This window comes from Pocillopora damicornis, chromosome 4 (genome assembly GCF_964200805.1).
Source record: "Pocillopora damicornis chromosome 4, jaPocDami1.2, whole genome shotgun sequence".
Classification (NCBI taxonomy): domain Eukaryota; kingdom Metazoa; phylum Cnidaria; class Anthozoa; order Scleractinia; family Pocilloporidae; genus Pocillopora; species Pocillopora damicornis.
Window position 1 is genome coordinate 7440463 of NC_142673.1, and position 26735 is coordinate 7467197.

The following is a 26735-nucleotide window of genomic DNA, read 5'->3' on the forward strand; positions in this document are numbered from 1 at the left end:
AGATTCGTTCCCCGAGAAAAGAAAAAAATTCATTGCTTTATTTACAATTATTCTTTCGTGATTGCGCGCCGCATAAAAGCTTAAGGTTTTAAAAAGAGAACGAAGATGATGACCTTTTCAAATAGCACACTCAATCCATACCCAACGATTCATTTAAATCATAGATTCTATGGTAACAAAAATGTAATAATCATTAAATATCTATCTTTTAGACCAAAAATTATTGACAACGATTGAACAGTAAGGGCACCCTCTCATGATAACATTCAGCATGAAAATGAGTGATATGGCAGATATCTGGATAATTTTCCCTTTTAAAATTAAACCAAGCCCTGAGGGAGTTTTCAAATCTTGTTGTTTAACCAAGAATCATTGCTTTGCATATTTTTAAGCTTTTGAAGTTATGGATCTGTGGTCAGTTTAGTTTCTTGTCTGTCAGCGTATAACATAAACCCAATTTTGGGTAACTTGGATTTTACACCTCAATGGTACAGAGCGTTATTTTTTTTTTAACTTTTGGGGTTGGGAAGTAGATACCATTCACTTCAGAAAAATATTGAACCTGGATTTAAAAAACATTAATGCAACTTGACCTATCGAGATCAACCAAAAGTTGCCGAATGTGAAGGCCATTTTTGTTTTTCTGTTTTGTAAGGGGTTCAGGGAAGGGGGCGGACGAAGAAAGAACAACTTCCTGTCGCTTATTCATTGATCATACCATTTATGCTAATCCATTAAAAACTCTTAAAAGGAAATGCACAATGTTTTCTTTATTTAAAAAATAGTTTCAACAACAAAACGAATTTACAACAATTCAAAAGCACGGAAATAAACGAGATAAAAAATGTTTGTCCAAATTTTAAGTATCCGTGAGTAGAAAAATGGTAATTCCGACAAGAAAACTAGCTGTTGTTATTGTGAGTGGATCTTGACCGTCATCAAGTCAAGTTGGAAGCAAAAACATTGTAAAAAAGTTGTAAAAAAATTTGCTTTGCTCTTGCTCCGATAGTCAATTATGTTAATACAATCATTCGCCCAAAGCCCAATGAATGTTGTTGAATATTCCCAATTATTTTATTTCAACAAAATTAACTCCACCTTCGGCGAATAATTGTTACTGAATTGACCAAGATCGCTGTCTATTAATACCGCAACCTAAATTGCTTTCGAACATCTTTGAGTGAGCCTAAATTCATTATGCCTTGGGTATTCCTTACCATCTTTCCCACTATTACCACACATATTATTATTATTATCGACAATGGAGACTACGCGATAACCTTTTGCGTTGCCCTTGAGAACGAGTCTACGAGGTTCGAACGCTGAAACCGCAAATGTTTCATTCTGAGAACAAAAGATTCAACATGCATTCTTCATTTGTTGACAGAGATAACACCACTACAATCGTTTTTCTGTTCGTTTGTTTATCTTTTCATTTACTAATCTGGAGGCGATTTTTTAACACTTTGTATTGTGATTAGTTTTTTCGGAGTTTGGTGAGGAACACGAATTAAAACGCCTTCCAGCTAGCCTTTAAAATTGAAAGAACCTTTTCTTACGAGGAAGCGGATTTGTAAATTTCATCGTGTTAATACAGCATTGAGTTTCGTCAGTAGTCACAGCATGTGACGAGTTTCGGAACGGTAGAGGATGAGTTTTATTTCGAAGTAAATGGGAAAACTCCCATGTGCTAGATTGCAGAAAGTCGAGTAGTAGAATGAGAAAACGTTTGCTCTAATAACTACTGAAACATGTAACATCACCTATCACGTGAACTTTCGAGAAAACTTTGTAGCTCTCTGAGGCAGGTTATAAATGATTTGATATACTGCTGGTGCACAATTTTCTCATGGTTTCTGTAGTCTTGTCGGAGAAGGATACTTTTGATAATAACTCTACCGAAAATTTTGAAAATTAGGAAAATTTAAACTAGATCACTTTGGAGTGCTTCAGCACTCATCATTATGAACCCCGCCCCCCCCCCCCCCCTCTTCTGTAACCCCACATGAGTTCGTTCCCAGTTTTTTAAGAATAGCTAAAGATCTAATAACAGGGAGTGTTTTGTCAATATTCTACATGTTGTGTTTTGCTCTTCTGCCAGAAAAAGAACGTTTTCAAAGTAAACGACTTCATCTCAGCCTAAATTTAAGTTTCAGTACATAAAAAACTGTCGCCCTTCGATGTGAAAATCAAAGGTCACTACTACAATATTCTACATCATATCTCACAAGTCAGTGCCGACATAATAACTGAAGGAGTGCCCCCCGTCGGTTTCAGTGTAAACAAGAAATTGTTTATCATGTAGGTATGAACTCTCTTTTTTCAGCTTTGAAAGTCCCTCAACATATGATCTATACTACATTTAATGTAAAATAACATATTTGCGACACCTATTCATTCCATTGCTTAAGAAAACCATGCACTGGCTAATTTATATATATAATATCAATTAAAATGGGGTTATGTTAAACAATAAAAGCACAATTTGGAGCTCACCACTTCCGCATTTTCTGTGTTCCTAAAATGTCAATTAATAAAAAAATATTTTTGCAAGAAAAGGGAAATTCAAGAACAAAAGGATACATTTAAAATTCATAACTGATCTGTAAAGTAGTTCAGTTTCAATGACTTTATTTTGCTGTGTTCTTAAAGTAACCGGAAAATAAAGTTCTATATTCGTCCGAACGTTTCAATTATACATGAACCGTCATAAGCCTATAAAGCACAAGCAAAAAGAAGATATTTTAAGTTCATTTTCGAGCGTATATAAGGGCATGGATTGATGAGTAGAGTCCACATCAAAATCCGCCAGGGGTTGACAAAAGGACACTTATATTTAAGAAGAACCCAAAGAGGGAAAAAATGGTCTGCTATCCAAAGCAAGTAAGGCTTTTAGCCATTTTTGTTTCTTTTTAACTCAGATGTTTTTAGTTTAGCTAGCTTCAGTTACTTCCTAAATAAGGGCAAACACGCTGACATTACTTTGGATTTATGGAGAGGTTTTACCGCAAAAATGTATGCTTGCCGAGGTAGAGTTTTTTTTTTCTTTAATTGAAAACAGTTTAATCTTGATGCGATTAATCCTGACCCTTAAAGAGAAGTGCATGAGCCGAAATATAACGAGTGTCAGAAATTTCATATCGAGTTGATCTTCTTCCTTCCCAATTTTGTTTTTCTGAACAGATTTCTGCTTTTTGTCTGTTTCTGTTTTCCTTCCCTGATTCATGCTCGCCTGTGGTGAAATAGACCCTTTATAATCACTCAACACTACACAGGGCTATAAATTACAAATTTAACCTTATTGTGTCTTCTTCGTGTTGTACTCTAGGTCCAAGCCTTTACAGTCGCTATGACAATCGCTCTTCTACTTTGTACCTTTAAGTATGGTGACGCCAGACCACAGTTGAGTCCAGTACCTTCTATGTCGGCTGTAAGTGGAAGCGTCACTTGTGGAGCAATAGAGGCACAAATCCTGTCACAAACACCCTTATCAGTAGCTAACTCGTGTACTAAGAAGATCAGGGCTGTTCGTGTCTGCAACACACTTGTAGTGCACCATGAATGCAAAAGAAATCTTCATTGTTCACGGCCGACGACTGTAGCTTACGACTTCAGTTGCTTAAAACCGAATCTGTCTTGCGGGTTTACTATCAGCTGTTGCGACACAAATCGATCAAGACAAAGTCCTAGAAAATGATTACTTTGATCCTTATTATGGATATAACTTGGAAAGATTTGGGTGACTAGAACCATAATATGCTATAATATGGTAGAAAAGAAAATTAATGTAAGATGTATGAAGTTTAGGCTTAACGCTAAATGTGGGAATCTCTTCAGACCGATTATTCAGTGCAAATAAATATTCAAACCTTTATTTGAATGTAAAACGTTTTTTTCTGGTCACCATTTGTAACCCATTTTTCGCAGGTTTCTCGATAATCAGTTCTTTCCTTCATTAGTGGAGGCAATCCCTGACATCCATCACATATTTGATTAACAATTTCTCCACCAGCGGTCAGGAAGAAGAGTTTTTATCAAATTCCCAGTCATTTATCATCAGTACTACACATCTCACTCGTTAGTAACCTTTAATTTTTACATCGAAGGGCACCAGTCTGTTATTGACTGAAATTTAAAATTTAGGCTCAGAAAAAGTCGTTTACTTTGAAAATTTTCTTTTTCTGGCAGAAGAGCAAAATACAGCATTCTAACGAAGGAAATATACCCACTTCTAACACAACTCATCTTTTTACGTATCGGTAATCACATGATTTCGAGTAAAATTTGAAATAAATAAGCACGAGTAACAAAATTGCAATTTGCAATTTGTGGTCTTTGAAAAAATTCACAAGTGCTTATTTATTCCAAATTGCACGAGGAGAAGCAAAGCGCGCGCAAAATAATTTATTCAAACCTGTGCGTTCAATCATAACAACCGCGTACGATCAAAACAATAATATGCAATGATATTTTCACATCTTTAAGGCGCCAAAAAATTCAAAGTCCGGCTAAACAGTGCAAGCAATTGTCAGTCTCGTTTGTTACTTCTTTGCACTGAATTAACTCTCTTTTGCAAGGAATTGTTCTGTCTAGTTTGTTACTTCTTTGCACTGAATTAACCCTCGTATGCATGGAATTACCTGAAAACTACATTTGTCTTAACCAGTCAGAACTGAGTAAATTTTTCATGTATCTTATTAATCACCTAATAAGATACATGAAAAAAATTACGCAACGAAGCCCCATCGCAGTGACAAGAAGCTCAAATTATTTTTATTTGGATCATTTCAGTACGTTTTCCTTTTCGATAAAAAAGTTCCTATGTTAGCGCAATTGGCAGAGAAAGAATGACAAAGATATTTGCAAAGCAAGTTCTATACAACGATATTTGCTTCACAATGCACTGACCCCAAGAAGAGCAAAACATAAATTTAAGCCTATGATTTAATGAATGAAGAAAGCAGAAAAAAGGAAAGGAAAAGTGAGAAAAAAGATATCGATTACAATACCCACTTGTTCTGAGTGAGCGAATTTACCATTTTTTCTTTTGGAAACCTTAGAAGTAATCTTTATGCACTGAATTAAATTTTGTGTTTCGAAATTTGATCTGTCAGCGTATACGCACTACAATAAAATTTTGATTAGAGAATCTACGCGTTAAAATATTTTTTTACATTTGACAAAGATTCATTTGATAATTAGGAATTTTATATTAAAATAGTACAAAGTTACATATGTCTCTTCAGTTCTATATACTCATATATCTGTCAATCAGGATTGTTTTGAGGCATGATTATTTTCAAGCATTTTAGGCTTTCTCATGTTTGCCACTCATTTGTTCCCTTGAATACAATATAAGGAAAAACCTTCTGACAATTAAACTCGCTCTCCCACTTTAAGCTTGCTAGTGTATTTTTCCTGGACTGTCGACTTCATGGATTAATCAGCATCCATCAAGGTGGTATGAGCATAAAGCAGTCCACTTGAAATCAAGAGAAGTTGAATAAATCAAACTTCACAACCATGAAGTATTGCAAAATTTATTTCTTAAACACATGTCGATCCTGGCCACTAATACGTTTTCCAGTAAAGTGTTTTAAAACGCACATTTTATCCGCTTAATTAACAACAATTATAGGTAAACTTGCATGTCAGAGCTTGATGAAAGCAATTTGAAAAGTCGATGGCGACGTTTTTCCCTCGACACTTTTTCTTACAAATACGATGGCTTACAGGTAACGGCTGCAAGAGTTTGACACGCCCAGCTGCAGGGTTGTTTGAGTGTTGATGAATGCTTCGATTGTTCTGCAAGTTACATTTCCTCGTTCAGATTGCAATGAACTTTGAGGTATGGCGTCAATATTTCCAATGGTACCAAAGGATAGAATCAACAACAGAGTAAGAGCAAACGAGTGGACGACCTAAGGCGCATGTGGTGCAATGATTGGTCAGTGTCTTGATGAATCTGGAATCAACACAGTCCTGACTAAAACTGAGCTGGAGACTGAATCCGCTCAAAAAGTGACCAGGTCACCCTATTTCATCACAACCTTACTACCAGCCTATTTGAAAGAAAATTACCTTACTCTAAAATAAAAACATATTTGAACCGACGTGGTGCAAGTGCACTAAGCAGGAGGTATTCTGAAAGTCTGGATATTTATTTTTTTTATGAATTCCTTTTGGTGTTTCCTGTGTTTCTTTCGAATTCTTTCATAAAGATTGTCCTTCGGGTGTTGAAAATTTGAGAGAGTTCCTCAACCTTCGCAATTGTCCTATGAGGTCCTATGTACTTAATGCAATAGGTTACAATTACAAATCAAAACATGAAAATATATGATGCATACAACAAAAATGACAGCAACTTGTTGCAAAACTTTTTTAACTAAAGAAAAAGGATAATTGGAAAAATGGATCATATAATAGGTTGAAAATAACCAAACCGTTCTGAGAAACCTTAAAATAAACAAACAAAAAAACAGAATGAATCATTAACTAAGTTTCAACGAGGATACAATGTTTTTCTCAGATAGTGATTGATTCTCAAAACTTAAAGATTAAAAAAGAGTACCATTCTCACCATGTTAACGTGTTTTAACTTTTTAACTTCTTGGATACAATGTCTACGATATTCTTCTCAAATACTGTCAGCTTTCACGCATGATTCACGTCTAAATACTACTGCTTATATACCCTTCAAAATTAAAAATATACAAAAACCTCCTGCAGTGCTCTTAGGTTCATTATGCCACAGCGAACTATTTAGACCACCCGCTATTCCGAACTTTTTTTCCTTTAAGGGTTCGAGTCAGTCAGTTTCAACTGTTGAATCAAACGTTCCGTTTAAAAACAAATTATTTAATGCTCATTTTTCATTAAGTAATTGAGATAAAATCCCTGTGTCTAAAAGTTCCCAAAGGACTTTTCCTTTCTCTGATGGGCGAAACACGTTTTATGTCACTCACGGATAGCCTTCAAAATAATAAAGAGCTATACGCATGGGGAAGTGGATATATGAGGTTATTGCCTCCTCGGTAGATATGGCTCGCAGCTGTGCATGCAGATTGCTTGACGTCACCGATCTATGAAAACAGGGGAAAGGGGGGTTTCGGAACGGTAAATTTAATTAAATACCATTCGGAATAGCGGGTAGTCAAACTTTATCAATTGACGCACATTCCTTAACCTCTCTACAGTACTGAAGCAAAATTTACGGTAAGGTAAAGAATTATAGTTGGAATTTAAGTCAGCTAAAGTTGAGAACATTCACATAGCAACGTTAGCAACAGGAATTAGTACTTACGGCGTTTAACAGAAGATGGTCAGCAATAGCTGTAGCATCCTGTGAGGTAGTTACTGTTTGAATTGGTTACAGCAGAGGAAAGAGCTCAAAGTTTCTTTGAGAAATTCAATTCAAAATCCAGAGAACAACAGAGCCCTTTCGCAAGGCAAGAGGCTCACTGTCTCTTCTTAGGAAATCTCGGTTCTTTTTTGTTGCATTTTCTTTTTTGTCAGCCGGAACAGCTCAAAAATTAAATTATCCTTTCGAACTGATACTGTACCTTTTCAAGGTATTTGCTTCGGCTTTGCGCCGGCCCCGAGCAGAGCAAGAAAAAAATTAAGCTGGCTCATGGTGTTATGATTAATAAAATCATGGGTGAACGTTTGGTATATTCTGATACAAAGAAGCTTTGCAATGTTGATCGAAAAGAGTGAAGAAAATAATGGAACCTAAAAGAAGAAGAAGAAATCTTAATTGGGATACCATGGTCCAAATAATCCTTAAAATTTCCACGTAGCATTAAAAAGATCACGTCGACCATTAAGGGTAAGCCGTTTTATTCTTGGACTATCGAGTAGAGGAGTAAAAACTAGAAGCATCCATGGATGTTGGGTTGATCAGCTTTATGACACAGAAGGTAATGTTGAAATAAACTTTCTATTCTGAAATTCTCTCCTAATTTTGTTTTTCATTCAGTACATTTTTCAAGTTATTTATTTGAAAATTTGTACTCAAACATTTAGATGCGTAGCCTCTGGCTCTGAGGGCCAGCTCTGCAAACCTTTAAGCCCTTGTAATAGGTGACATCACGTTGCAATTTGATGATAGTATTGTCATAAAGATTTTAAAAAGTCATGATCGTTGTGTATCTTCGCAAATAATGAAATGATCATTACTTGGCACAATCTTCAAAAAAGTTTCCTTAACACTGCGTATAATTCTTTTATTTTCTTAAAGAGAACGGCAAATTTTAAGCCAAAATGTAGCCAGAGATGGAAATTCAGTTTACTGATGAGATCAGGTTTTCCTGGTTGAAAACTCTCAGATGGATTGAGATAGCCAATTGCTTCCTCTTTTCTATTAAAGTCAAAATCAATATGAGCAATATTAATATTTTCCAAGGCAAAAACAGGTATTTAAAGCGTTATATGAATTTTGTTCCGTATTTAAGTTAGTTAAAATCAAATCTTTATTGATTGCGTTTTTCAAAAACAGAAAAATATTTTTTCTTAAGACTTTTTTAAAAGGAAACAACATTTTACCTCTGTGGTCACAAAGAAGCCGTCGTTTTGAATGAAGGTGCACAAAGCGCAAGTGAAATCATACACAGCAAAAGTTTGCAATGCAAAACCATTCAAGATGTGTATTTTCATAAGAAGCCTGACTCGACAAAAATAGTTAAATATCATTAATATTATAGCATGCTTCTGTTTTGAATATCTTAATCACTTCCTACTTATAATCTCAAAAAAGGTAATTAGACCCATCCTGTGATAATACCACCAAGAGAGTGTGTTGCATCGGGAACTAATATTTCCCTGATATCAGCTCTCTTTCCTTTAATTTCTGCATAATCCCTGAAGTTATACTCAATATAGTGGAAAATTTTTGTATTTTGGGCAGCCGTTTCCTCCATTAAAAAGTATGAACACCCTTCTATTCCTTTTCTTTTCCATTCAGTTGCCGTGCGTTTCACCATGTTCGAGTATAGGTTTCGCGAGTAGAATCGGCTAGATTCTCCTACGTTATGTTGGTCACGTCAATGTGTAATAGCAAACCTAGAACATTACTCTTGCTCACGATGATCTCTCATGTGCAAGCAATGCTGCTTTTGAAAATGCCTGTGGTAGTCCGATTTAAAAAATTTTGGTGAAAGCTCACAACTCAATTGCTGTATAATTTTGAGCTTTTGAGGTGTATAAGTATATAAACATATGCTCTATCAATTTGGTATTTTTAGGAGACAATTTATTTAACTTAATTCATGCACACATCTGTTGAAGATAATGCCTGAAGCTAGATGATTATGATTAGATGCAAAGTATTCCATTGCCGTCCTAATTCGGCAATATGTGAGAAGCGAATTAAATCGAACGAAGCTTATCATTTCTCCTAATTTTTTTGTCTTTCCCAATTTCTACTGTTTTCAAAATGAGTCTTTTCAGAATTTCCTTTTGCTATTCCCAATAGAAATCGTACTAAACTAAAACAAAATTGGAAATATAAAAATTAGAAGGAATAGGTCGGCAGATTTTAAGTCCAGATAAATGAGAGAATTCCAAAGAAAACAGAGTTTAAAGATTGTTGGATAGAAAGACAAATAGGACATTTGAAGAATGTTCTGTTCTAATGTATCTTTAAACTGCTTTCTCCTTAAATTAAAGTTGGAAGTAAGCTTCCTCATTTTGCTTCAAGTACAGTCATCTCGAGATTGATTGCGCTAAGTTCAAAATGATGCACATCTTTTCTCACTGTTAATTAGGCCCAAAACATGGTCGATGAATGAACTAGAAATGATAGAAAAATAAACGAGGAGTAGTTGGGAAGATGGTTCCTGCACAGAAATCAATACAGGCAGAGGTAATTACATGATCATGGTGTCACTGAAGAGATTTTCATTAACAAACAAAACCGAAATTTCGTGAATGATGTATCAAATAACAAACTGGTTAGAAAGCCAACAGTTAATCCTCTATCTTCCAGACAAAGGCGGCTTCCAATGTCTTTTGCATCCACATCCAGTAGTTCCTGCATCTGTTAAATAACGCCTGATGAGTGTACATCACGGGCTTACAGCGGGTATCACAACCGTCACATGTGGCTTTGCTCAGAAACCTCGGAACGGTGTTAACAAAATCAACAACTGCCAGGTTGAATGGACATGTATCGGAACTACGCTGCTTGACGGAGGGGTGGAGGTCTCTCCTGTTCCTTTCAAGATTCTTTGATAAAGCCGGTGTATTCGTTTGTTGAGGTGTCGGTAGATTCGATGGTGGCACGATCAGGTAACCATTCCGGTGGATGAAGCGCAGAACGTCCCTCGGGAAGGAAGCTTTAGAGCGTTGAACGGTACCTGCACTGGCTATCTGGAGACAGTTTGCAAGACCTCTCCAGGTTTTTTACTTTTGTTTTCTTTTAAACAACTTTACGGAACAAGTATTTGCTCTGCACAGTGTGTGATCTTCTGAAAAAGCCTACTGTTGGGAAAAGTAACAAACGTTTTGATAATCGGCTGCAAATGGAATTATGGCGAGGGCATAAGCACCTGTCTTTGAGTAAAGATTCAAAGAAATCTGTTTTCTGGAAGAATCCGAAGAAGTACAAAACATAAAATGGTCAACTTTGCACTACAGGTATGATCTGAGGCTACCTTTTCTTATCTTTTAGCCCAAAATTTTTTCCAAAATGTGCGGCTACCCTGAAAAGAGAGAAGTCGGATTTGATTTAAAAGTTTCCAATCACTTGATTTACAAGTTATAATAATAATAATAATAATAATAATAATTTTATTTATATAGCGCTAAAATCCAATAATTGTCCAAAGCGCTACCTAATTACAAAGTAAAATATAAAAAATATAAAATATAAAATATCTACAATATACAATATAATTCAAATATAGCCTAAGTTATCTACTATATAAATAAAAAACATCTCAAAACAAAAGGAATCTCATAACCTATATGCTAACTTAAATAAAAAAGTTTTAAGGGATTGCTTAAAAGTTGCCACTGAAGCACATTTCCTAATCTCTAGAGGTAAATCGTTCCACAATTTAGGTCCTGCAATAGAGAAAGCTCTGTCTCCATATGTTTTCAATCTGCTTCTTGGAACCACTAAATATTCTTTACATGAAGAACGCAATGACCTAGAGTATGTTTTAAAATTCAAAAGGTCAGAAATATAAGAAGGTGCAAGGCCATGAAGGGCCTTGTATACCAATAAAAGGACTTTAAAAGTTATTCTAAACTCAACTGGTAACCAATGAAGATTAATTAAAATAGGAGTTATATGAACATGCCTCGGTGTCAATGTGACAACACGAGCTGCAGCATTCTGAACTGCCTGTAGTCTAGCTAACAGATACTTAGGAAGGCCATGTAATAAGGAATTACAGTGATCAAGTTTCGAACTAATAAATGCATGGACTAAGATTTTACATGTATCTTGGCTTAAGTACTTGCGGATTTTAGCAATATTTCTCAAATGATAGAATGATGATTTACAAATGTTCTTAATGTGCTCCTCAAAACTAAATATGCTATCAAACTGAACCCCTAAATTACGAACAGAGTCACGAGGTGCAATGCACTCAGAACCAACAGTAATGTGACCGATGTCAGGCATGGGATGGAATCTGGAACTGATGACTACAAGGTCCGTTTTGTCCTGGTTTAGTTTAAGATAGTTTCTTATCATCCATTCATCAATGTCCCTCACACAGCATTCCACTCTCAACTTCACTTGTTGGATGTCATTCAAGCTGGTAGATTTAAAGGTAATATATAATTGGGTGTCGTCAGCATATAGATGGTATGATAGTCCATGATCATTTATTATGTCCGCAATAGGTGATGTGTATAACAAATACAACAAAGGGCCCAGAACTGATCCCTGAGGGACACCACACTTCAATGCACGTTGTGAAGAATGACTATTCCCAACTTTAACAAACAGCTTACGTGAAGACAGGTATGATTTCAGCCACTTAAGCACAGTTCCTTGAAAACCAAAACAAGTAGACAGCCTTGTCACTAGAAGAGTATGGTCCACCGTATCAAACGCCGCCGACAGATCCAAAAGTACCAGTATGACCGACTCATTACGATCTAAAGCACAAAGAATGTCATTTTGAACCCTCAGTAGAGCCGTTTCAGTGGAGTGAAATGACTTGTATGCGGATTGAAACGTTTCCGAAAGACCATTAGATGTAATATAGTCTGTAAGCTGGACACATACCGCTTTTTCCGCAAGCTTGGACACAAACTTCAAATTAGAAATAGGTCGAAAACTTTCATATTTAGTGAAATCAGCATTATGTTTCTTTAAAGTCGGTGTCATAGCTGCAATCTTCAAGACATCAGGCATAACTCCAGTAGATAAAGATGTATTCACTATGTTAGTCAACACAGGAGTTAGTAAATTTAAACATTCCTTCATTACCACTGCAGGCAGAGGATCAAGTACACAGGATTTATTAATAGATCTCAATGCAAGTCCCTTGATGTCTTCGTAACTGACATTAATAAAGTCTGAAAACACAGAGTTACATTCCACGTAGTTACCAAGAGTCACTTCATTAGCATCATTACCTTGCGCAGAATTCTTCTCTATTAGTGTGGCATGGATACGATCAATCTTGTCAATGAAATAATCAGCGAAAGAATTAGCTAGTGCATCACCACAAGAAGATGGATACCGTGCAGTTGATTGCTTTTGTAGTAGTTTTGATACTGTATTAAACAAAACCCGTTGATCACTTGAGTTTTCAGTAATGATGGTAGTGTAGTAAGAGGATTTCAACGACTTGATCAAATTATTCACAACGCAGCACTGACGATTATATTCTTGTCGATCAGCCTGCAGCCTGGTTCTTCGCCATTTTCTTTCAAGGCGTCGTCGCTTACGCTTCTCTACAGATACCTCATTAGTGTACCACGGAGCAGCAGGCCTAATAGTAACAACTCGGCGCTTGACAGGAGCATGCTTGTCCATTATTGATCTTAATAAGGTGTCATACTGTTGAACTAGATGATCGAGATCGCTGGATGGGTCGATGACGAGAGGGCAGTCAGCAACATCACTAAGAAACGACTCCATGTCAAGAGACCGAAGCTTCCGATAGAAGATAACTTCCTTCCTAAACTGGGGCTTTCTTATGGAGACATCACACATTACCGCCAAATGATCAGAGATGTTAGGATCATAGACTTTGATATTATTGAGCATGTTATCATCAGACTTATTTATAAGTAAGTCAAGAGTATGGCCATTGCGATGAGTCACAGCACAGACACGTTGTTTAAGGTCAAAAGATTCCAAGATGTCAGTAAAACGTTTGGCATTTACATCATCTTGACAATCCATATGCAAGTTAAAGTCATCAGTAATTAGGACTCGATCAGAAGACTCCACAGTTACAGATTCAAGTAGATGTGAGAATTCCTAAAAAAATCGATTGAAAGAGGAATTATCAGGTGGACGATAGATGACTAAGATCCTGACACTATATAGGCTCCGAAGACGAACATCCATGATTTCAAATGTATCATAATCAACTGTTAATGAAGTGTTGATGTTCAGCACATCCTTAAATAAGATACCAACACCGCCTCCTCTTCCTTGTTTCCTGGGAACATGTAGGAATCTATAACCTGTTGGACACAGTGTTCCAATCTCAACATCATCCATATTGTGTGGTCTCAGCCAGGTCTCAGTAAAAGCTAGAATATCTACATCAAAATCCACCACAAAATCTTTAACCTCCATTGTCTTATTACGCACTGAGCGTGTGTTCAGTAGAGAGAAATTTAAGCAATGCGATAAACCATTTTCACTGTATGGAATTTGCGCAGAATTTTGTGAAGAGACTTCAGGCCCAGGATGCGGATGTACATCACCACTAACCAATAGAGATATTACCATGGAGTTAAAAGAGGCCGTAGTATTACTGTAATAAGATATTCTGCTTTTAAACCATTTTCTCTTCCGAGTCCTTAATAACAAACCTTTGTTCGGACTCATAAAGAAAAACATCCCATGGGAGGAGAATGCAAATAAGCTTCTCTGCCAGCGAGTAATCCGAGCATGACTCATAAAGAAAACCATCCCATGGGAGGAAAATGCAAATGAGCTTCTCTGCCAACGAGTAATCCGAGCGTAACATATTCCCGGTGAAGTTGGTTCAACAACTCTTTGGAACTGGTTTTCGAAGCTGTCAAACTCAGAGGTGACTTGAAAATCCCAGCTAACACATCTCAGTAGGATTATCAACTACAAGGACCAATTTAGAAAACGAATGGCCATCTTTAAGCGCATAAAAAAGTAGATAACACCAGAGCTTGTGAGGACATGTCCAAGTTATGTAGCCTCTACCACGGCCTGCATGGGAAATCGACGTAAAAAATGAGCAAAATCTTTAGCTGTCACAGCCTTTACAATCGCTAAATCAATTCAAATTGTATTATCGTCGACATGTCGTCAATAGTTACATTCTCTTTGTTTGCTTTTCGCTTTCCTCCTTAAGAAAAGATCTAAGATGAAATAACAGGAATAGAGGTTTAAAAGGGATAAGTCCTTTTCGCATGAAATGATTATCGTTCTGACTCACAAAATAATACTTTTTACTTTTCATTTTCTTTTCTCTCCCTGATTGATTTAGATCGTTCGTGCTTTCTCTGCTGTTCTGTTGCTGGCTCTTTCACTTGGTGCTTTTGATCATGCTGACGCCAGACCGCCGTTTTTCGCGGGTGGAAATGGAAAGGTCAATTGTTCAACTATAGAGGCACACATCTTTGCTCAAGTACCCATACCTGTTACTGAGCCAAAGTCGTATACTGAGAACGTCAGATCTCTTGTTGTATGTAACAGAATTATACCTTACCATACTTGTAGGCGAGCTAAAAGCTGTGCAAATCTAGCGGAGGTGAAGGCAATGTACGACTTTTCCGATTGTTTTCCAAAAAGAGTTATGGAGAACCCAGTATGCGGATTTCCCATAAGCTGTTGCTAAAAAGAAGTAGATCAAGTGGAAAAACAAATGTCCAGATGATACATTGCAGATGTGACTTTAAATGCATGGATCTTAAACGTCTTGTTTACAAATGTACACAACTTTAAACGTTGCCTTCTTGGCTTAGAAGGCACGTCCCCCGTAAGTTTTTTTAGAGGAACTACAATAACTGGATTAAAAATACGTAAAAATAGCCCAGTAAAAATGTTTTGATTGTATCGATTGTATTGATAATCGTTGTATGTAAACTTAAGATTCGATGATTTATCATAGCTTTGGCGTATGATCATCGTTAAAAATAGACATCGTTGCACAACTCAGGCGTCAACCAATATGAACTTATCCACACCTTTCTTTAGCACTATGACCGGCAAACGTTCATTCCTTGCAAGTGGCACTAGATTATGGAACACCCTAGACAGTGCCATTAGGGGTCTCACTTCCCTTTGTATATTTAAAAATCAACTATATAAGAAATATATAGATCGGATCTCCAGAGTTGATAATTTTACTATAAGCAGGAAATTTTAATTAATTTTAAATTTCTAATTCTAATTTTTAATTTTTAACTGTATTTTTACTTCGCGTTTTTGCTATTTGAATTTGAAGTTTTAGTGGACCACAATGAGAACTACTGGTTCTACCGGTAATTGTGTTATCCAATAAAGTCATTATTATTATTATTATTACTAACATTTGAGTCTTTTCCTTCCCTATTTCTAATAAAAAAAAATGAAAAAAGATAACTATACGTGCACTGCTGTTATGAAATGATTCAGAGTTTATTTCATCATCTTTCAAATGATACTTTAAGGTTTTAAATTGTATTTTAAGTATTTAAATTATATTTTAAGTTCAGTGACCACATAATAAGAGACACAGAGGAGCTAAGAGAGAAATACTACACTAAGTTGATAAGTCAGTACCTGAGCCATAATGCCGGGTGTGGACGTATCATTTTAATATACCCCAATTCAAAGTAAGCTAAGTTAGGAGTTTCAACACATAAAGCATAACGACATAGAAAAAATGCAAGTCGTACTTAAGCAGCGGTAAATTGATATTTGTATGAAACGAAATCATGCTGAAGAAAAATCAATAGTGACAAAATGGTAGAGGAGATGGTCGCCTTGGGAAAAAAAAAAGGAAGCAGAGCAATTGACATGAGTGGAGCCCTGAGATATAAATTCTACAAATGTCAGCATCGATTATAATCGGAGAAGTAAAGATGAAGAGCCACTGGATCTTTAACTAAAAATAATGTTCTTCGGCAAACAGTTGAACAGTTTCCTCTTTATAAAACGTTGTCTTTGAAATTTGTCCTTTTAACTTTAGGTTTTTGGCACAGGCCCACCTCATTAAAGGTCCTAACACTTCCTAAATTGCATATACCCTTCTCCGTCATGAATGAGAGTGACATTAATTCAAACCAATTTATATTTTTCGAACATTTTATTAAGATCAAAAAGGATTTATTGATTGTCCATCCACTTCTGATAGTTAAGTGATTTTAGTGGAATAGTATTCCTATTGTATTCCTTTCGAAACGGAACAGATGTAAACGTTGTATACATGCAGATTATTGTTCTCTCATTGTCCGTTGCAGACGATCGATTTAGTTGAAGGTTTATCCACAAAAATATATTATTCTTTTATTATATGGTAAGGTAGTCTTAAGGTATATCCGAGAGTTCTGTTTGGTCAGGTTTTTGCCATACGGACCGTTTCCACGGAAACGGTCATAAACCGTGTGTTTTCTTTCTTGACAGTAGGCAAATTGAATGGAAACAAGCTTAGTCTGAGTGCCATATAATAAACTACTAAATAAGCTCGCTTTCTCGAGCTGCACTAATAAATATTGGCCCTCTGTCTGTACTGTCATGACCTCGAGCCGATATTCACAGTACGGTCCACGCGCTCGGTTTTAAGACGTTAATAATTACTAATTGATTTTCAAAAGTACCTACACTGTTTATGGTTGGGTTTTCTAACATTTTCCTCTTGCATGTTCTAGAGGATATAACCTATTTAACTCTCCACAATTTTAACTATCCGAAATGTATTGGAAGTATGAAATAAATCAATCTTTGACCTCATCAAATGCTTGATTAGCCATCAAGCAAAATTTATTTCTGTGCATTTGACTGTTGCATATCAACAAATTTGCATGAGGCAATTGTTTCATGATCTGTATAATTACAAAAAGAATATTTTTAGATGACCGACTTCCTGTGATGAAACGAAACAGTTGAAAAAAATTAATTAAGAGAACAGGTGAAATAAATGGCGTCACATAACCTCATTTAGAGGTGGGGAGAGGAGAATGAGTCGTTGGAAGTATCTGAGCATCCTAACCTTACAAAATGTTTTCCTACTTAAAACTTGACAATTGTCTTGTAAAGGTATAGATTTACCTGTTGAATGATACATAGGAGAGAATCTTTAGTAAATGCATAAGTCACCAACAATAAATTATAACTTTGAACACTCGTTTTTCTACTGACGGGCTTGAAACAAAAAATATATATGTGGGTCAATTGAGGGAGTTTTTTACTAGATTTCCTGTCATTTCGAAATCAGCGCGAATTTCAAAATAACACCTTTCTTAAATAAAAATTGTGTATATGTAATTCTAAATTCAGTTTTCACAAAAGATCGTGCACAGAGTTATAACAACTTGCATCCATTCCGTTCGCACGTTCAAGCAACCGACGCTGGCAAGTTATTTCTTTTCCTTTGTCGTTAATGAAGCTAATACGAATAACTGTTCTAATACCTTAGGCACAATTATCATGCTCTTGGTGGCAATTCAAATGTTTTCAGATCCCTATTTGTTGTACTCCGCTGATTTCCGTGCACCACAATTGTATTAATTTTTCCGGTCCTCAACTCGAAAATAGTCATCTATTGTAATTCTACAGTTTCTCAACTAGATTCTTAGGGCTACGACATTAAATAAGTGCTTCAAAGCCACATCAATGCGCTAACAAATATAATGATCTGGATCTTATTTGAGGTCCTCAGTGAACGCTTACTTAAGCTTTTCGTGGGTGTATTTACGCTCGAGTACTCATAGTTATGCGCACTATCGGTTTCATCCCAAAATATACCTAATCAGTGATGTTCAAAATGCCTGGACTGGCCACGACGAACAGATCAACGCCTAAAAGAAATGAGAAATTGTTCGGCTATAAAATGACTTTCTTTTGCACAAAATTAGTTTTTCAAGGCTGATACCAATAAGACATGCAGAGGAAAATTTCGAAGTTCATTTGAAGTAAACTACGTTGACATAAAGAAAAGGGTTTTTAAAAGTTTGTCCTCAAAGAACACTTTGCCCACTCGTGCAGTAGTTCCGTTACGAAAATGTTTATCAAGACACCTTCTGAAACAAACCCAAAGGATGCTGATATAAAAAGAACTTTCATCAGTCACGAGGCGATGAAACATAACGATTTCAATCTTCTCCTGGCCGAAAAAATTTAGATATTTTTAGTTTATGGAAGAAATATGAGCTAATGAAGAAAAGGTTATTCATCAGTGGCTAAAGAAAGATTCAAAGATACCTGTGTTCAAGAAAAAGCAAAAGAGACGCAGAAAAAAAATAAAATGGTCAACAACTCAAAACAGGTGCAATTATCATCTTTTTATCTTTTTTCTTTTTAACTCAAGGCTATTTTTCAAGTTTATTGAGCTACTCAGCTGAGAATATGTGATCAAATTGAGATGGACAATAATTATCTAACATTTGCGTTGATCTTTGGAAATATATGGCTGATGCAAGGACATCTGTCGAGCATTAATAGTTCAAATAGTCCTAACAATGCAAATAACATTTGTAATATCCATCAAATGTAAGTGTGGACAAAGTTATTTTAGTATTTACTCCATATCTTCAAGGATCGTCCTAAGACTATTTTCTTCTTGCTCTCTTTTTTTCTCCAAGCATTACAGGGTGAAATTTACCAAGCAATTTATAGACTTAGTTTCGTTAGAGATGAAAACTGCAACTGACTTCAAAGAAAATAATATTCAAATTGAGACAAGAACCTTTTCATTTATATTTGACCTCACTTCATTGTCCCTTACATGGTTTGTTTCAGATCAGCCATGCTTTTACACTCTCAATGGTATTGGCTCTGTCTCTCAGTACCATTAAGCTCATTGACGCCGAACCGCCGTCTTCTCGCCTGGAAATGGAAAAGTCACTTGTAAAGCAATAGAGAGGCAAATCCTTGCTCAAACACCAGTAGATGTATCTGAATCGAGCTTGAATACTGAGAATATCAGATTGCTTGTTGTATGCGATATTCTTATAACAATACCTACTTGTAAGAAACGCAAAAGATGTGGAGGGCTATCGGTGAGAAAGGCAGATTACAGTTTTAACCATCATTGTTTTCCAAACAACGGTAATAAAAACCTGAATTGCGGATTTAACGCCACTTGTTGCTAAAAATATCATATCAAAAGGATAAAAAAATGCTCTGGTAATATATTACAGAAATGATGAAAAAATGAAATGTTAAAATGAGGAAATAGCTAACTATAATACGTGGAAAGGTATTATGTGACCTACATGTACGAATCAAAAGTATGTAATTTGATATTCTCAGGCAAATGTTCTTCAATAAAATGTTATGGGTAAGTCTAAAACTTCGCAAAAACTGCTTTTTCCCCGCCACTAAAGATCGAATGTAGCAAATAAAGATTATTTGATTCAATAACGTTTTATATTAAATCACATGCAGGTAAAAAATAGATATTTGACAAAAACTGCAACAACCCGAGCATTTTTCCTATCGTAAACATAGTTATGTAAACGGTTTGGAACATCCATGGACAAGAAAGTCAACGGGTAGTAACCTTTACATTATTCGGGAGTGTCAATGTCAATCAATTAAGATATTAAAAAATTTTAAAATTGCCCTCATGACTGAATGATAATTTAATAGTTAAGTAGTCACTAAATAAGCTCGCAATGCTGTTGCTACTAACAAATTGAAATATAGTTTCAAAAATCTGGCGCCTAAAAGACGCAACAAACTTTTGGCGAATCATGAAGCATTACGTCTAGTTGCGTACCTTTCTAACAGACTAAGTGCCCACAACAAGCTAAGATTCGAAGATTTATCATGGTATCGGCGTATGATCAATTAAGTCTCCTCCATAATAATGCATGTACTGTTGAAGTTAAATGATCCTGTGTTTATTCTGTAATTTTAGCATCTCCAAGTTAGGCCAGTTTCTACTCCAGAATTCCTGTATTTAACCCAATTGTTCAACTCAGCAATAAATGTACTTTTCCAAATTTTAACATGCACATAACTGATCACTTTTCAAAGGTAAATTGCATCCAGTCAAATAATTAACTACATGTCGAGCGCAACTTCGCCAGTTAAGAGTTTAAGGTATATGAACTAATTTTGAGTTCAGTACTCGTGTCATCATGAATCAAAGTTTTTCATTTAACTTTAGGTTAAGTTGTAGGTCGAACTCACTTTCGACTCTTAAGAACTCCTCCTAAAATAAAAATATCCTTTCTCCATTATGAATGAGAGTGACACCAATTCGAACCTTACTATATTTTGCGTAATACGTTTGGTTAACATCAAAAAGGATTTATTGATTGTCCATCCACTTCTGATGGTTAAACTCTTTTAATGGAATAGTATCCCTGAACAAAAACACTTTCGAAACGGAACAGTTGAAAAAGTTGTATACAGGTCATTGTTCTCTCACTGTCCGTTGTAGAGGATGAATCTGGAGAAAGGTTTTTATATATGTACAACAAAATGTTATTCTATAATCACTAATTGATTTTGACAAGTACTTACACTTTTTGTATTTGAGTTTCCAACATTTTGATTGTGCAGTTTTAAGATCGCTTTGAGTCTATGCCCTTTCTAACTCTCCAAAAATAGATAACTTATTCGAGTTGTGAATATATTAATTGATGAACCTCGCCAAATGCCTGATAAGCCATCGAAAAAAATTCTTAAGGTAAAAGCAAACACATTCAATTTTGGATTATGAATTCACTTTGAATTCTCTAACGGTGACGTTGAGCAGAAAATTTAAACTAGCCTCCTATGTTTCTGAGCATTTGATTTTTGCGTATCAACACTTTTGCTCGAGGCAAGTGTTCCATTTCCGTGACATTACAGGAAGTTACATCCTTAGATAACTGACTTCCCGCTATAAGATGAAACAGGTGGAAGAAAATGAGAGAACAGGTGAAATGGGGGACGTCACATAACCTTATTCAAGGAACGGTTAGGTTGTTGGAAATTCCTAACCATCCTTACCTCCTAAACTTTTTTACCCTCCTTGAAGTCGTCATTTTTTGTGAAACGTTATATATTCGCTCTTGAATGGTACGTCAACTGAGATCTTAAAGAGAGAATCGCTTCCAAATATCAACAACAATTTGAACATTCATGTTTTGACTGACGGGCTTAAAATAAAAAAAAAAAAGAAATATACGAGGACCAATTATATCAGCGACCAACGTTCATGAGTCTTCTCCTTTCCTTCACTGTTACTGAAGCTCATACGAATAATTTTCTGATACTTAAGACACTATTGATAATGGTCTTGAAGCAATTGGAATGTTTTTAGCTTTCTTGTATTTGACGTAGTCCCCGGGTTTTCCTTCTCTTCTTTAAATTGGATCATCTGCACGGTCGTCAATTCAAAATATCTAATTTTTTGTAGTTTTCCAGTTGGTTAACTAGATGCCTGAGGTCATTACCAGAGACAAGTACTCTAATATCTTAGTATGCCAGATACTAATAAATAAAATGATAAGAATCTTTTTAAAGTTCTTTTAAAGAAGTTTCAGACGAGCTATTACGGGTCCTCTCGCTTGGGTACTCGAAAGTATAAGTATTTGTAGTTTAATCGTAAAATCCGAGTCAATGATACTTACTTTGACTTGACTACCCAAGCGGTCCATCGACCAAATTAAGCAATTTTTTATTATTATTATAATTTTTTTACAATCTATTGATCTTTGTCGCAAAATTAGTTGTTTCAGTGGCTGAAGCAACTGAGAAAAGCAGGGGAATCTTTTGCATGTTTTAGAAAGTTTAACTGGTACAATATTTCAGAAAAGGGTTTTTTTAAGATCGTTCTCAAAAACTATTTTTTCCTGCATACCAATCCCACATATGTTCCGTTTCGTGTAAATGTCTTTCAACATGCCAGAGGCATTAAGCTACGAGAACTGAATGACGAAAATGAGTTAACTTGACCACCATCTGAAACAAACGCAAAGGATGCTGATTTCTCAAGAAAGTAAATCCGGAGCCATGAAACATGACGGTTTCATCTTTTAAAGACCGGAAAAATTTAGATATTTTTAGTCCGTGATGGGTATATAGGAGCCTATGATGAGGAGGTTATACATCAATACTGAGCATAGGAAACGTTCAAAGATACCTGTTTACGAGAAGACGTAAAAGAATCACAGAATACAAAATGTTCATCAATCCAAAACAGGTGTGGTTATCACCGTTTTTTTCTTTAGTCGATATTTTATTTATGTAATGAAACTTTGATGACATGAATCATCTTCTGTCACCTTCTCATGCATCTCAATGAAATTATTGCCCGAAACAATGTAATATACAAACAATGAATATAGTCTTTACTTTGCGTTAACTAATTTCAAATTACATTAAAAGCCTCTGAGCCAATTTTATTTTCGCTTGTTTTCCATAACGTCTAAGATCGTCTAAAGTTATCTTACTTGCTTTTTAGACTTCTAAGTATAACAATCTGAAATTTAGAGTGACACAGAGACTTAGTTACATTTAGGATACAACTTACAACTGATCTCCTTGCAAATAACAATTTAAACTTTGTAGTGAGTGAACTAATGCAGTTGTATTTGACCTTAATTAATATTGTACTTTCCTCTACATTTTTCTTTCTCTAGATTGTCCACGCTTTTACCGTTGTCATGTTGTTGGCTCTGTCACTTAGTTCCATTACGCTTGCAGATGCCAAACCACCGTCCTTCTCGCCTGGAAATGGAGTGGTCAGTTGTAGAGAAATATGGGCCCAAATCCGTAATCAAACGTCTGTACCTTTATCTCATACAAACTCCAATACTGAGAGCATCAAATCTCTTGTTGTGTGCAACAAAATTGTAACATACCATACTTGCAAGGAACACACAAGCTGTGGAAAGCCCGTGCGTGTAATGTACGAGTTCGATTGTTTTCCAAACAACAGAAGGAAGGTCCTTATTTGCGGGTTTCCTGGTGCCTGCTGCTAAAATAGGATATCAAAAGAATGAGCAAATATCATGATGACATATGACAGAAATAATAAAATTGAAACTTTCTTTTAAAATACACATTTTTTTTGTAATAAATTATGGATATTACTGACTGTAATAGGTGGATATGGAATCAGTGACGTTTATTAATAATAAGCGTTTTTACTTTTGCTTATAAACTGCCAGAAAGATGGCTTTGAAAATTGTTGTTTCTCCACTTTAAAATCGGATGTAGCAAATAAAGATTACTTGACTATCAAAATTTTGCATCAACAGTTTTTTCTTAATTAACAGCCAATTACCATTATGAGGGACATGTAACAACACTTTGTCCGCCAAAACGATTGTTTTCTTCTTTTCAATGATAGGCCTCTCGTGAACAGGCCACAATAGTTCGAACCTCACCCCGTATTCGAGCATTAGAGTGTCAATGTTGAATGATAAATGATCAATTAATTTTCCCGTTGAGACAAAGAGAAAATGGTCAAATAACATTTAGGTGATTTATAAAGGAAGCAATGAGAAACTTCCGATGGGATCACCTCAGACAAATAGGAATATTTCTTCTACTAGAATCTTTCTGCAAAGTCCAATATTGCCCATCTAGTGTTTTGAGTGGTTTGTGCTTGAAAGGCGGAAAAAATATTTGGTTAATTACCGAGCGCACCGAAAATTGTCAGCGATTTGAGCGCTCTTGCATACCATAGCATGATAGGCAATACAATTCAAAGTTTGATCGAAAATGGATCTAATTTTTTTAAAATTAATTCAGACTTCTACGTATTTTTAAAAAAATTCCTTACACCAGCGGCCTAAATAAAAGGATTCTAACATCACCAATAACATATCTAAAATCAACTTGAGCAGAGTGTATTCTAGTTTCCGTGTTGTACTGAATGAATATCAAAACCACTATTAATTAAAGTCTTAATAGTCATCGGTTTCATAAAAATTCTAGGTCAGACTTTTTTGCGCTGTAGTGCGATGCAGTAATAAATGCTCAGAGATTTTAGCGATGCGCGTGAGAGTTGTCTGAAATCACCGAGGCGTTAAAAAAAAGTCTATTTGATGAGGTTCGTAACTGTCTTGAATAACGGACTTTTATTCCCTTTCTTTCTATTTTGAGACTTGCTTAAACAGGCCACCGCAAAATCTTAAAAGCTTGAAAGTTGCTTTTAATTACACCAGTTCTAAAATCCAGATGCATTTTTTCCATTCACACAAGGGCAAAACGATTCATTCCACACTTTCATTTCCCTCCTAATGCCATTCTCTGGTCAGCTCCAGTTAAGACAGTCTATAAGCTAGAAGAGCGCACACCTTAGATCATGCACAAAACTGTCGAGAATGTAGAGCGAACGCTTTTGACCATTTTTTTTCCTCTCATGACTTTCAAAGGATATGGGACGCTATTCTTCCAACCTGATGTAAATATTCTTCCTTTTCTTTTAGACAAAATTGAGTTATTGCCTCCAGCTAAAGAAATGTTAAGCCTTTGGTTCCAATGAACAAATTATTTTACCGTTTCAGAGCTGGCTTAAGAACCTTTGCATTTAAAATGGGTAAAATGTCGCAAACTTGACAACAAAGAAGATAGGTAATGCTTTAAAACTCTCGCTAGATACAGAATAGTAGTCGTTTAAATCAGAGCCATATACAAAACAATGTCGACGATTAGGAGGCTACAATGATCAATCCTTCACTTATCGTATCCGTTTCGAAAATACTCATTAAGAGATCTGATTTCCCTAAAATCAGGAGAAGACGAAATTGATTAACCTTTCTGTTGTCTGAAAGCAACCCATAGATAATAATTACGACAAAATGCTGTAAAGAGCGATGAAACTCTTCAAGGAAATAATGTATAAATACATTTTTAGCGGAGGTATAAGATATATGTATATATATATAAGAGCCTTTATCGGGTAGAGTCTGTAGCAAAAACAACCATAGGATACGAAAAGGTCCAGGGGTACCTGCTTACAAGAGGCTGAAGAAAAAAAAAACACGGGTGATTGTTTACAGGTAGGATTATCTTCTCTTTTTTTTGTAAAGCAATGGCTTAATACAATAAGTTGAGCTAGTAAAGAAAATACTAATCTCTTTCTTTGATTTTAATTGGTACCTGCTGAGTCTTGACTTAAGTCATAAATCTCGTATATACAGTGGCCTTTATCAGTAATAAGACTCAGAAAAAGAGAGCGAAATCTCACTCTAAGAGATACAGTCTTTCAGAAACTAGCAAACAAATGTGACTCGCAAGTCAACATGGGACACTCATTTGAGCTTTATTTCAAATTGATAAGGACTGCTTTTTATTTGCTTCTTTGACGGATCGGTCTCAAAGATGAACATCATGTTATTGTGTCTATAGACTGGTCGAGAGAGAAATCAAAAGAGGACCTTAACTGAGCACAGAACTTGACACCATCTCTCAACTAAATACACCATATATTCACATGAAACAAAAAGCCAAACGTTTTTGTAATCATTGTGATTTCTATTGGTTATTTAAGATTGTTGTTACCATGTTGTTGGCTCTCTCACTTGGTGCTGTTAGCCTCGTGAAAGCCAAACCACCATCTTTCTCGCCAGGAAATGAAAAGGTTACTTGTGCAACAATCAAGGCACAAATCTTGCCTCATAGGTGTGACTGATCCGAAGTCGTACTCTTAGAACGTCAGATCGCTGTGTGTAACAGACTTATAACATACCATACTTGAAGGAAAAGCATAAGCTGTCGACAAATCTTGCCTGTGTATGCAATGCACGACTTTACCCATTGTTTACCAAACAATGGCATAAAAACACTAAACTGCGGGTTTCCCATTAGCTGTTGCTAAATAGAAATTAAAGAAATGAACAATGAAATTGAAACTTATTTGTATTTATATATGCGAATTCTAAAAATGTAGTTTAATATTCTTATGTAAATGTTTTGCAATGAAGTGTAAAGAGAAACTCAGCTTGTCGCTCGAAAAGTTACAGAAAGATTGCTTGGAAAACTGTGATTCCTCTATTAAAAAAATCGAATCTAGGAAATAAAGATCATGCAGTTGATTATTATTTTGATGAAAACTGTAACACCACTTTTCCACTGATGGCCACAGTAATATTCATGCAAATGATTTTGCTTTTCAGGAAAAAGGTTTCCACGGCCATTAGAACCCCATATTCGATTCGATGGTCATCTAGATGTAAGATTATAATTTAATGATGGGCCATACTGTGAATATCGGCCCGAGGTCATGATAGTTCGGACAGAGGGCCAATATTCTTTAGTGCAAATCGAGCAAGCGAGGTTATTTAGTAGTTTATTACATGGAACTCAGGCAAAGCTTGTTTCTATTCAATTTTCTAGCCTCAAGGAAAAAAAACACACGGTTAAAGACCGTTTCTGTTTGTTGATCCGGAAAAAAGTAACGTTACAGGAA

The 26735-nt window shown here is 35.7% G+C and overlaps 1 protein-coding gene across 1 annotated transcript; it reads left to right on the top strand.

Moving 5' to 3' along the window:
- The first annotated feature begins 2801 nt into the window (after positions 1–2801).
- Positions 2802–3874, top strand: LOC149046659 (uncharacterized). Its single transcript, XM_089205432.1, has 2 exons — positions 2802–2883; positions 3329–3874. The coding sequence occupies exons 1-2, from the start codon at positions 2863–2865 to the stop codon at positions 3695–3697; spliced, it is 390 nt and encodes a 129-aa protein (XP_089061558.1). The 5' UTR covers positions 2802–2862; the 3' UTR covers positions 3698–3874.
- The last annotated feature ends 22861 nt before the right edge of the window (positions 3875–26735 follow it).